General features: G+C 39.2%; 1 protein-coding gene across 18 annotated transcripts in view; it reads left to right on the top strand.

Annotated features, from left to right (window-relative positions):
- The window catches only part of LOC125281391 (focal adhesion kinase 1-like), a 353460-nt gene that overhangs the window by 35200 nt on the left and 304835 nt on the right, over positions 1-13425 (top strand). For all 18 annotated transcript variants that reach the window (XM_057312771.1, XM_057312783.1, XM_057312782.1 and 15 more), the window contains one exon: positions 12984-13256. In XM_057312771.1, coding sequence (XP_057168754.1) covers positions 13106-13256 — 151 coding nt within the window. In that variant the 5' untranslated portion in view covers positions 12984-13105. The remainder of the gene's footprint in view (positions 1-12983; positions 13257-13425) is intronic.

The raw sequence follows: 13425 nt of genomic DNA, 5'->3' as shown, positions 1-13425 counted from the left end.
ATGTTCTTCCTTGACCTGTTAATATGAATAATAGTAACAGATTTTATGTTATTGAATCATCGTCATATTATTGAATCATCAGTGAAAACTCTGTTAGTGCGTAGCCAGATTCTAGTAATATTTTACTTAGTCATTTTACATTGTGATTTGTGAAACCAGTTTGTAATTTTGTTTTTAATGTAATCTTTATCAAGTTGTTTTAGTGTTTTCCTTAGCTTTATTAAAAGCTTTCTCTGCTTTAGCCAGTTTAAATACTCTTGAAATGATCTGTTTCCTTAAATTTGGTGGAATTCCCCAGTAAAACTACCTAAGCTTGGTGCTTTTGGGGCGCCTGGGTGGCTCAGTTCTTAAACCTCTGCCTTCAGCTCAGGGCGTGATCCCAGCGTTCTGGGATCAAGCCCCACATCAGGCTCCTCCGCTAGGAGCCTGCTTCTTCCTCTCCCACTCCCCCTGCTTGTGTTCCCTCTCTTGCTGGCTGTCTCTCTATGTCAAATTAATAAATAAAATCTTAAAAAAAAAAAAAAAGCTTAGTGCTTTTTTAGATTTGCTATCATTTTCTGGTTTAGTTTTGGTGATTTATACATTCATAGAAAATCATCTGTTTTATCCAGCTTTTTCCTCTGTATCTGGGGCTGTTATCCCTGTCCTGTTCCCTGATTTTGTGTGCTTACGTTTTTTTCCTTTCTCCCCCTTCCATTTATTTATTTATTTATTTATTTATTTATTTATTTATTTTTAATAAAGAATTTTCTCTTTTTTTCTTATTTTTCTTTTCTATTATATTATGTTAGTCACCATACAGTACATCCCTGGTTTCTGATGTAAAGTTTGATGATTCATTAGTTGCATATAACACCCAGTGCACCATGCAATACGTGCCCTCCTTACTACCCATCACCGGTCTATCCCATTCCCCCAACCCCCTCCCCTCTGAAGCCCTCAGTTTGTTTCTCAGAGTCCATAGTCTCTCATGCTTCATTCCCCCCTCTGATTACCCCCCTTTCTTTATCCCTTTCTTCCCCTACCGATCTTCCTAGTTCTTATGTTCCATAGATGAGAGAAATCATATGATAATTGTCTTTCTCTGCTTGACTTATTTCACTAAGCATTATCTCCTCCAGTGCCGTCCATGTTGCAGCAAACGTTGAGAATTCGTTCTTTCTGATAGCTGAGTAATATTCCATTGTATATATGGACCACAACTTCTTAATCCAGTCATCTGTTGAAGGGCATCTCGGTTCCTTCCACAATTTAGCTATTGTGGACAATGCTGCTGTGAACATTGGGGTGCATATGGCCCTTCTCTTCACTACGTCTGTATCTTTGGAGTAAATACCCAGTAGTGCAATGGCTGGATCATAGGGTTGCTCAATTTTTAACTTTTTAAGGGACCTCCACACTGTTTTCCAGAGTGGCTATACCAACTTGCATTCCCACCAACAATGTAGGAGGGAACCCCTTTCTCTACATCCTCTTCAACATTTGGTGTTTCCTTCCTTGTCCGTTTTTGCCATTCTGACTGGCACAAGGTGGTATCTCAGTGTGGTTTTGATTGGAATTTCCGTGATGGCTAATGATTTTGAACATTTTTTCATGTGTCTGTTAGCCATTTGTATGTCTTCATTGGAGAAGTGTTCATATCTTCTGCCCATTTTAGGATTTGTTTATTTTTTTCTCGTGTATTGAGTTTGAGAAGTTCTTTGTAGATTTTGGATACTACTCTTTTATCTGTAGTGTCATTTGCAAATATCTTCTCCCGTTCCGTGGGCTGCCTCTTAGTTTTTTTGACTGTTTCCGTGGCTGTGCAGAAGGTTTTGATGTTGATGAAGTCCCACAAGTTCATTTTATCTTTTGTTTCTCTTGCCTTTGGAGATGCGTCATGAAAAAAGTTGCTGTGGCCGATGTCGTAGAGGTTGCTGCCTATGCTTTCCTCTAGGATTTTGATGGATTCCTGTCTCACATCGAGGTCTTTTATCCATTTGGAGTTTATCTTTGTGTATGGTGTGAGAGAGTGGTCAAGTTTCATTCTTCTGCATGTAGCTGTCCAATTTTTCCCAGCATCATTTATTGAAGAGACTGTCTTTTTTTCCACTGGATGTTTTTTCCTGCTTTGTCAAAGATTATTTGCCCAAAGAGCTGAGGGTCCATTTCTGGGTTCTCTATTCTGTTCCATTGGTCTATGTGTCTTTTTTTGTGCCAATACCATGCTGTCTTTGTGATCACAGCTTTGTAGTACAGCTTGAAATCAAGCAACGTGATGCCCCCAGCTTTGTTTTCCTTTTCAACAATTCCTTGGCGATTCAGGGCCTTTTCTGGTTCCATACAAATTTAAGGGCTGTTTGTTCCAGTTCTTTGAAAAAAGTCATTGGTATTTTGATTGGGATAGCATGGAATATGTAGATTGCTCTAGGTAGCATAGATATTTTAATGATGTTAATTCTTCCGTTCCATGAGCATGGAATATTTTTCCATCTTTTTGTGTCTTCTTCAATGTCTTTCAAGAGCGATTTGTAGTTTCTAGAATATAGATCCTTTACATCTCTGGTTCAGTTAATTCCGAGATAATGTATGATTTTTCGTGCTATTGTAAATGGAATGGATTCCCTGATTTCTCTTTCTTCAGTCTCATTGTTCTTGTATAGAAATGCAACTGATTTCTGAGCATTGATTTTGTATCCCGCCACATTACTGAATTTCTCTATAAGTTCTAGTAGTTTGTGGGTGGAGTCTTTTGGGTTTTCCATATAGAGTATCATGTCATCTGCGAAGAGAGACCGTTTGACATCTTCTTTGCCGATTTGGAGACCTTTTATCCCTTTTTGTTGTCTGATTGCTGCTGCAAGGACTTTTAGTACTAAGTTGAAGAATAATAGTGAGAGTGGGCATCCTTGTCGCGTTCCTGACCTAAGGGAAAGGCTTCCAGCTTTTCCCCATTGAGAATGATATTCACTGTAGGCTTTTCATAGAATATGAAATTGAGGAATGTACCCTCTATTCCTACAGTCCGAAGGGTTTTAATCAGGAAAGGATGTTGTATTTTGTCAAATGCTTTTTCTGCATCAATTGAGAGGCTCATATGGTTCTTGACTCTTTTCTTGCTGATATGATCTATCACACTGATCGATTTGCAAATGTTGAACCACGCTTGCATCCCAGGGATGAATCCCACTTGGTCTTGATGGATAATCCTTTTAATGAACTGTTGCATCCTATTAGCTAGGTAGGATCTTGTTGAGAATTTTGGTGTCCAAATTCATCAGGGATATCGGTCTGTAATTCTCCTTTTTGATGGGGTCTTTGCCTGGTTGGGGGATCAAGGTAATTCTGGCCTCATAGAATGACTTTGGTAGTTTTCCTTCTATTTCTATATTTTGAAACAGCTTCAGGAGAATAGGTATTATTTCTTCTTTGAATGTTTGATAGAATTCCCTGGGGGATCCGTCAGGCCCTGGACTCATGTTTTTGGGGAGGTTTTTGATCACTGCCTCAATCTCTTCCTAATTAATCGGTCTGTTTAAGTAACCAATTTCTTCCTGTTTCAGTCTTGGTCGTTTATAGGTTTCCAGGAAGGCATCCATTTCTCCCAGGTTGTTTAATTTATTGGCATAAAGCTGTTGATAAAAAGTTTCTAATGATCCTTCCTATTTCATTGGTGTAGGTTGTGATCTCTCCCTTTTCATTCATAATTTTATTAATTTGGGTCCTTTCTCTATTCTTTTGAATAAGTCTGGCCAGCGGCTTATCGATCTTGTTGATTCTTTCAAAGAACCAGCTTCTAGTTCTGTTGATCTGCTCTGCTGTGCTCCTGGTTTCTAATTCATTGATCTCTGCTCTAATCTTGATCACCTGCCTTCTTGTCTGTGGGTTAGACCTGTTCCAGTTCCAGCTTCTTGAGGTGTGAATATAAAAACTGCATTTTAGATTTTTCTATTCTTTTGAGTGAGGCTTGGATGGCTATGTATTTTCTCCTTAGGACCACCTTTGCAGTGTCCCATAGGTTTTGGACCGATGTGTTTTCATTGTCGTTGGTCTCCATACATTGCTTAAATTGATTTTTAATTTCCTGGTTTACCCAGTCATTCCTGAGCAGGATGCTTCTTAGTTTCCAAGTGTTTGAGTTTCTTCCAAATTTTTCCTTGTGATTGAGTTCCATTCTCAAAGCATTGCAGTGTGAGAATATGCAGGGAATAATCTCAGTCTTTTGGTATCGGTTGAGACCTGTTTTGTGACCCAGTATGTGATCTATTCTGGAGAACGTTCCCTGTGCATTCGAAAAGAATGAGTATTCTGTTGTTCTGGGGTGTAGTGTTCTGTATATATCTATGAGGTCCATCTGGTCCAGTATGTCATTCAAAGTTCTTGGTTCTTTGTTGATTTTCTGCTTAGGTGATCTGTCTATTGCTGAGAGAGGAGTGTTGAGGTTCCCTACTATTAACGTATTATTATCTATATGTCTCTTTATTCTGGTTAAGAGTTGGCTTGTGTATCTAGCTGCTTCCCTGTTGGGAGCATAGATATTTATAATTGTCATATCCACTTGTTGGATACATCCTTTAAGAATAATATAGTGTCCTTCTGTATCTCTAACTATCGTCTTTAGTTTAAAATCTAATCTGTCTGATATGACAATTGCTACCCCAGCTTTCTTTTGAGGTCCATTGGCATGAAAAATGGTTTTCCGTCCCTTCACTTTCAGTCTGGATGTATCTTTAGGTTCAAGATGAGTCTCTTGTAGACAGTAAATGGATGGGTCATGTCTTTTTATCCAATCTGCAACCCTGTGGCATTTATCGGAACATTTAGGCCATTCACATTGAGAGTGATTCTTAGAGGTATGATTTTAATGAGTTCATGTTGCCTGTGAAGTATTCGTTTCTATAGATTGTAAATTTCTGTTCTGTATCACTCTTGGGGCCTTTTTACTTTTATAGAACACCCCCCCCCTTAATATCTCATGTAGGGCTGGCTTGGTGGTTATGAATTCGGTAAGTTTCTGCCAATCCTGGAAGGTCCTTATCTCTCCATCAATTCTGAATGACAGCCTTGCTGAATAAAGGATCCTTGGCTGCATGTTCTTTTCAGATAGAGCTTTGAAAATACCCTGCCAACCCTTCCTAGCCTGCCAGGTCTCTGTAGACAGGTCTGACGTTATTCTGATATTTTTCCCTCTGTACGTAAGAATTTTCTTCCCCCTGGCCACTTTCAATACTGTATCCTTGGATCTAATATTTGTGAAATGCACTATGACGTGACGTGGTGTAGCTCTGTTGTCATTGACCTTGGGAGGGGTCCCCTCTGCCTCTTGGACATGAATGCTTGTTTCCTTTGCCAGATTAGGGAAGTTCTCAGCTACAATTTGTTCAAATATCTCTTCTAGACCTCTGTCTTTCTCCAACCCCTAGGGGATGCCGATGATTCTGACATTGGAACATTTCACTGTGTAAGTAATCTCCCGTATTCTCCATTCTTGAGATTGGATTTTTTTGCGCCAAGTTTCTGTTTTAACTTTCTCTTCTACCATCCCATCCTCTAATTCACTAATTCATTCTTCTGCCTCATTTGCCCTGGCCATCAGGGCGTCTAGTTTAGACTGCAATTAATTCATAGTATTTTTAATTTCTGCCAGATTCGCTCTCATTTCCACCCTTAGCGATTCTATATTCTTGTTAATATTTTCATTAATATTTTTTTCAAGCCTACGCATCATCTCGACCACTGTTACTCTGAACTCCATCTCTGACAATTTGTTATATCCATATCCATCATTTCTGTGGCAGAGGCCACAGTCTCTGTCTCCTTTCATTGCCAAGGGTTTCTCTTCCTCGTCATTCTGATGAGGAGAGGTTGCGGGGATGCACAGAGCCCAAATTATTAACCAGAACCCAGGTAGTGTGCACTTGTTTTATAGCGACCTTAGGGATGTGGGCTTCTTGATTTTTCAGCCTGCCTTCTGGGGGAGGGGCCTGCCGCGCTGATACTCAGGCAACCCTGTTTGGGTAGAGTCGCCCTGTCCCCTGCAAGGGATCCCCCCTTGGGGATGGGCACAACGTGAGCTGGTATTTCCGGGCTTTTGTTCTCTGGTGGCTTTCCCTGGCGGTTTTCTGTGACTCTTGTGAGAGTCAGAGCAGCAGTGGCCGTATCCTGGCCTCTTCTCAGAACAGAGAGATCACAGTCTGCTCTCCACGGAGCTCTCTTGGCCACTTTAACTTTGTTTCCGTTGCTGCTGCTAAAACCCCTACAGCATCCCGGGTTGTGTGCCCCACAGCCGCTCTCCCGGCCCTCACTTCCAGGGCTGGCACGTCTCTGTCCTTGGTGCTTCTAACACTGCCAGCTGCCACCTGTTTCCATGCACGCTCCCAGGCTCCCTGTTTCAGTGTTGTTCACGCGCTTTCTGGAGCGCCGGTTTTCAGTCTGGTCACGCGCGCTCCCGAACTCCCAAGATCAGTCCGGTTGCAGTGAGCACTCCAGAGTGCCGATTTTCAGTGTGGTTGCACGCACGCTCCCAAGCTCTCGGTTTCCAGTCTAGTTGGAGTGTGCGCTCTAGAGCTCCGGTTTTCAGTCTGGTTGCACACGGGTTCCCAGGTCTCAGTCTGCTCTCTCGCGGGTGCTGGTCCACGAGTCTGGCCAACTCCCCAATGCAGGTGGCTACTGCTTCCCAGTGCCCAAGTGTGGCGGCTCCCTCCCCCTTCCATTTATCTTCCGTTATCTGTGTGCAGATTCATGGCTCCCCGCTTCATACCTCAATACTCAGCACTGGAGATGTTCATTTGTAGAGATCCAGATGTATCTTCCTGTATCTCAGGCTGATTTCGTGGGTGTTCAGGCTGGTCTGGTAGATATCCAGCTCGACTCGGGAGCAGCTGAGAAAGGGGTCCCCTACTCCTCCGCCATCTTTTCTCCTTCCCCAGAAGAAAGGTTTATCCTAATAACATATAAACTTCCCAAGCTAAGTCGGGAATAGAAAATTGAACAAGCTACTAGCAGTGAAATGACCCAGTAATCAAAAAACTCCCACGAAACCAATGTCTTGGATCAGATGGCTTCACAGGTGAGTTCTACCAAATTCAAATAGGAGTTAATACCTACTCACCTCAAACTATTCTAAAAAACGGAAGAAGGAAAGTTTCCAAATTCGTTCTACAAAGCCAGCATTACCATGATACCAAAAGCAGATAAAGACACTACCAAAAAAGGGGGGAAAAAACCAACAGGCCAATATCTCTGAGGAACACAGATACAAAAACTGTCTACAAAATATTAGCAAACCAAATCTGATACATTAAAAAATTATTTACCACAATTAAGTAGGATTTTTCCAGCAATGCAAAGGTGTTCGATATTCACAAATCAATCAACATGATACATCACATTAACAAGAGTAAAGGATATAAACCATATGATCATTTCAAAAAAAAAAAAAAAAAGCATTTGACAAGGTACAGCACCCAGTGATGACAAAAATGCTCAAGAAAGTAAGATTAGAGGGAACGTACCCCAAAATAATAACAGTAACCATATATCTAAAACACACAGCTAACGTCATACTCAATGGTGAAAAACCAAAAGTTTTGCTTCTAAGATCAGAAAGAAGACAAGGATGTGCACTCCTAGCGCTTTTGTTTAATATAGTACTGCAAGTCCTGACCTCAGCAATCAGACCAGGAAAAGAAAGAAAAGGCATCTAAATTGGTAAGGGAGAAGTAAAACTGTCACTATTCGTGTATAGCACGATAGCACGATACTATATCTAGAAAACTCTAAGGACCCTACCAAAAAAAAAAGTCACTAGAACTCATAAGTTCAGTAAAATTACAAGATGCAAAATTAATACACAGATCTGTTCCATCTCTACGCACTAAGAATGAAATAGCAGAAAGAGAAATTAAGAAAGAAATCGCATTTACAACCGCACCAACGATTAAACACACACACACACACACACACACACACACACACACTTGGGAATAAATTTAATGAAAGAGGCTTTAAGACCGGGACTCTGAAAACTATAAATACACTGATTTAAAGTCATGACACACACACAGAAAGTAAAGACATTCGATGTTTGTCGATTGGAAGAATTAATATTCTTAAAATGTCCATACTATCTAATCCACAGATTTAAGGCAATCCCTATCAAACACCAACAGCATTTTCCACCGAACCAGAACAGACCTAGAATCTGTATGGAATCGCAGAAAATCCTAAATATCCTGGAACATGGCTGGAAGTATCACAATTCCAAACTTTAATTTACGGTACAAACACGTAGTAATCAAAACAGTATGGTACTGGCACAAAAATAGACACACAGAGCGATAGGACAGAATAGGAAGCTCAGAAATAATTCCACAACTATATGGCCAATTAATCTTCAACAAAGGCCACAAAAGTATACAGTGGGGAAAATAAAGCCGCTTCAGCAGATGATCTTGGGGAAACTGGACAGCAACGTGCAGAAGAATGAAACTGGACCACTTTTTTTCCACCATAGACAAAAATTATCTCAAAAAGCTTAAGGACCTAAATCCATAGACCTGAAACCATAAAAATTTTAGAAGAGAGCACAGATAATTTCTCTGACATCAGCTGTAACAACACTTTTCTAGATATGTGTATATGATCCTTTTAGTGTATTACTGAATTTGGTTTGCTAATATTTTGTTGAGGATTTTTGTAAGTGTATATTAGGAATATTGGCCTGTAATGTTTTTCTTGCAGAATCCTTGTCTGGATCAGGTATCAGAAGAATTCCGGTTTTATAAAATGAGTTTGGAAGAATTCCCTCCTCCTTTATTTTTTGGAAGAATTTGAGTATTAATTCCTTTTTGAATATTTTGTAGAATTCACCTGTGAAACCATCTAGTCCTGGAGTTTTGTTTTTTGGAGGTTTTCAATTACTGATTCAACCTGCTTACTAATAATCTGTTCAGATTTTCCATTTCATCAGGATTCAGTCTTAGCAAGTTGTATGTTTCTGGGAGTTTATCAATTTCCCTTAGGCTGTCCAATTTTTTGTATATAATTGTTCAGAGTAGTTTCTTATGATCTTTGGCATTTCTCTGGTATCACTCTTTCATTTTTTATATGAGTTCTGTCTCTCCCTCTCTCTCTCTCCTTGTTTTTGGGGGTGGGGGAAATCTAGGTAAAGGCTTGTCAATTTTATTTTCAGAGAATCAGTTCTTAGTTTCGTTGGTATACTCCATTATCCTTTTAGTCCCGCTTCATTTTTCCCTGCTCTAATCTTTGTTATTTCTTTCCTTCTAATAACTTTGGCCTGATGTGTTCTCTTTCCAGTGCCTTAAGGGGTAAAGTTAGGTTGTTTGTTTGAGACTCATCTAGTTTCTTGAGGTTTCATTTATTACTAGGCATATGTGGTGTTTTAAATCCATTTATGAAACAGAAATGAACACTATATTCAGTCATAAATTAAAACAAAACTTACGTATCTTTAGAGTTCAGTAATTCATCAGTTGTGTATAACACTCAGTGCTCATCACAAAACCCAAATATATCATGAGGTTTCATGTGTCCTCACACTTTTCTTTAAGCTTCTAAAGCATATTGTAGAATTTTTTATAAATTGTAAATTTTCCGTATGAGATATGTGAGTTTGCCTGTATTTTTTTAATCCGTTGCTTTTATTGAGTTTATGGAGATGACTATGACTAATTATCCACCCTTGTCTTTGTGCAAACAATGAAAACAATTAAAGCAGTGTTTCTCAAACTTTGGTGTGCATTAGAATTGCCTGGAAGACTTGTTGATGCCAAAGGTAAATCCCACTGGATTCTGATTCAATAGTTCTCTCGAGGGCTAGAGTATTTGCATTTCTGACAAATGTGTAGGTAATGCTGCTGGCTTGGGGGCCATATTTTTGAGAACTGTGGAATTTGTCGAGCCTCCGGGACCTTAACTATCATCTAATAATTTTTTTTATTTTTCATACACATCATAAATAAACTGTACTTTAAACTATATTATAGGCAGCTTGTGTTGAAAACATAGTGCGTTAGTACTGTTAGAATCAGAAAGGCAGTTTCTATCTAACTGAATTCTGACTACGACAAGTAAAGGGTATGGAGTCACAGGGTCAGAAGAGTTAGTGAATAAAGGATATTTGGCTGTGTTCCTAGAATATAGATGCTCCTTCCAAGTGTTCTGTATTATGGTAGCAATTGAAAACAGCAACGTGGGAGCTCTGTGACCTTGGGCTCAAACCGTTTGGATTAAGCTTGGGATTCCTAATATTTCAATGAGGTTGAACTAGAGGACAGCAACTTTCAGCTACAACATGCAGCAGTGTTAACTACAGTGATTGTGTAGCACATGACATTCTCAGGACTTACAGCTGTGGGTTGTACCTTTTGATCCCCTTCATTCAGTTTTCCCTCCCGTCACCCCGTGCCTCTGGTAACCATAAATCTGATCTCTTTTTCTATTTGTTTTTCTATTTGTTTTATGTTTTAGGGTCCACATATAAGTGAGATCATCTAGTATTTGTCTTTCTCTGCTGACTTATTTAGTATAATGTCCTCAAGGACCATCCGTGCGGTCTCAAGTGACAGGATTTCCTTATTTTTATGGCTGAATAGTATTCCATTGGATATACAGACTACATTTTCTTTATCCATTACTCTGTTGATAGATACAGGTTGTTTCCATATCTTGGCTATTGTAAATAATGCTGCTATGAACATGGGGTGGCAATACTTCTTCAACAGGCTAACTTCTTTTTTTTCAACATGTTAATCTCATTTTGTTCAGCTATGTAACCAGAAGTAGAATTGCGGGATCCTTTGGTTATTTTATTTTTTATTTTTTTTAAAGATTTTATTTATTTATTTGACTGAGATAGAGACAGCCAGTGAGAGAGGGAACACAAGCAGGGAGAGTGGGAGAGGAAGAAGCAGGCTCCTAGCGGAGGAGCCTGATGTGGGGCTCGATCCCATAACGCCGGGATCACGCCCTGAGCCGAAGGCAGACGCTTAAATGCTGTGCCACCCAGGCACCCCTGAACACCTTTTTTATGTGCTGGTTGTCCATTTGTCTTCTCTGGAGAAATGTCTATTTAGGTCCTTGGTCCTTTCTTTAGTTGGTTTCTTTTTTCTTTTATATTCTTTACTTTCTTTTCTTTCTTTCTTTTTTTCGCATACAACTGAGTTGTATGAGTTATGTACATATTTTAGGTATTAATTTCTCCTCAGATACATGATTTGCAAATATTTTCCCATTCCATATGTTGCATTTTCATTTTGTTGATTATTTCTTTCACTGTGAAGAGGCTCTTGAGTGTAGTACCACTTTTTTTTTTATTTTGTTGCTTGTGCTTTTGGTGTTAGTTTTAAAATATACTTACCAAGACCAATGTCAAGTAGTTTATTCTCTATGTTTTCTTGTAGGAATTTTATGATTTCAGGTCTTCCCTGTAAGTCTTTTATCTATTTTGAGTAAATTTTTATGGATGGTGTAAGATAGGGGTCCAGTTTTGTTCTTTGACATGTGAATATCCACTTCTCCCAGCATCATTTACTGAAGAAGCTGTTTTATTTCTCTCCATTGAGAATGCCTCCCTTCTCAAAAACCGTATGTGTCTGGTTTATTTCTGGGCTCTCTCTTGTGTTCATTAGTCTATGTGTCTGTTTTTATGCCACTACCATAAGATTTTGATTTCTTATAGCTTTATAATACAGTTGAAATCAGGCAGTGTGATGCCTCCAGCTTTATTCTTCTTTCTAGAGATTGTTTTGGTTATCCAAAGTCTTTCATTGTTTCATTCAAATTTTAGGATTTTTTTTTCTTACTGCAAGAAAAGTCATTGGAATCTTGATAGGAAATTCATTGAGTCTATTGGTGGCTTGGGTAATTAACATTATTTCTTGCAATTCATAAACATGCAATACCATTCAATTCATTGGTGGGTTTCTTTTTTGTATCTGTCATCAATGTCTTGTTTTCCATTAAGAGATCTTTCACCTCCATGCTCAAGTTTATTTCTAAGTATTTTGTTCTTTTTTTCCCTAACATAAATGGATTGTGTTCTTTGTATCTTTTTCCCTTATATCTTTTTCAGATAGCTTGTTGTTGGTGTATAGGAATGCTACTGCTAGTTGTACATTTATTTTCTATCCTACAACTTTACTGAATTCATTGATTAGACCTAACAGGGTTGTTTTTATAGTCTTTAGGATTTCTATATGTCACCTGCAAATAGAGACAGTTTTAACTTCTCCCTTCCCAATTTTTATGCCTATGATTTCTTTGTCTTGTCTGATGGTTCTGCTAGGACTTCGAGTACTGTATTGAATAGGAGTGTTGAGAGTGGGCACCCTTGTCTTGTTCCCCATCTTACATGACAAATTTTCAGTCTTTCACCAATGAGTATGATGTTAGCTGTGGGTTTGCCGTATGTGGCCTTTATTGTGTTGAGGTACGTTTCTTCACGATCCAATTTGTTGAGGATTTTTATCATGAATGCATGTTGTACTTTGTCAAATGCATGTCAAATGCTTTTTCTGTATCTATTGAGATATTCATATGATTTTTATCTTTCATTCTATTAATGTGATGTGTCACACAGTGATTGATTTGCATATGTTGAACCATCCTTGCACCCCCTGGACAAATCCCGGTTGATCGTGGTATATGGTCCTTTAAGATGCTGCTGAATTCAGTCTGTTAATACTTAAAGAGAATTTTTTCATCTATATTCATCGGGGACACTAGTATATAATTTTCTTTTCTTGTAGTCTTTTTATTTGGTTTTGGTATCATGGTGATACTGGCCTCTTAAAATGTGTTTGTGTGTATTCCTCTTATGTTGATATTTTTGGAAGAGTTTAAGTAGTACAGGTGTTAATTCTTCTCTTACGGCAGGTCTAGTAGTGAGGAACTCATTTAGCTTTTCTTTGTTTGGAAAAGTCTTTATCTCTCCTTTATTTCTGAAGGACAGCTTTTCCAAATAAAGCATTCTTGGCTGACAGGTTTTTTTCCAAGTGGAGATGTTTTGACCTGGAAGTTTCATTGAAGAAAGGTGACCGTGATCTTGCTGCCCTAGGCCAGAGTTTTCTGCACAGCCGTATTTCCTCTGCCCCTCTAAGGAGGCATGGAAATCTGCCAGGGAACAAAGCCACACGGACAACCTCCTCACGTTAAACCCAACCCCCTGACAAGGGGTGGTGAAAGGCCAACCAGGCAGAGCAGCCTGAACAGCCAAGCAGCAGGCCCCTCCCCCAGAAGACAGACCGGAAGAACAGGTAAGTGACACGCTTATTTCCTACAGGACTGCAAAACTCCAGCGCCAGGGGAAACTAATATATTGAGGTCCAGGTGTTCCCTCAAGACTCATTTATACTTCAAGCTAAAATTTTACATTTATTTAATTTTTTTTACCTTGTTACCATCTCAAATACTGTTATTTCCCAA

Source organism: Ursus arctos, unplaced genomic scaffold (genome assembly GCF_023065955.2).
Source record: "Ursus arctos isolate Adak ecotype North America unplaced genomic scaffold, UrsArc2.0 scaffold_16, whole genome shotgun sequence".
In the NCBI taxonomy this organism is placed as follows: Eukaryota; Metazoa; Chordata; class Mammalia; order Carnivora; family Ursidae; genus Ursus; species Ursus arctos.
Note: the sequence above shows the minus strand (reverse complement) of the source record. Positions and strands in the feature narration are given on the sequence as shown.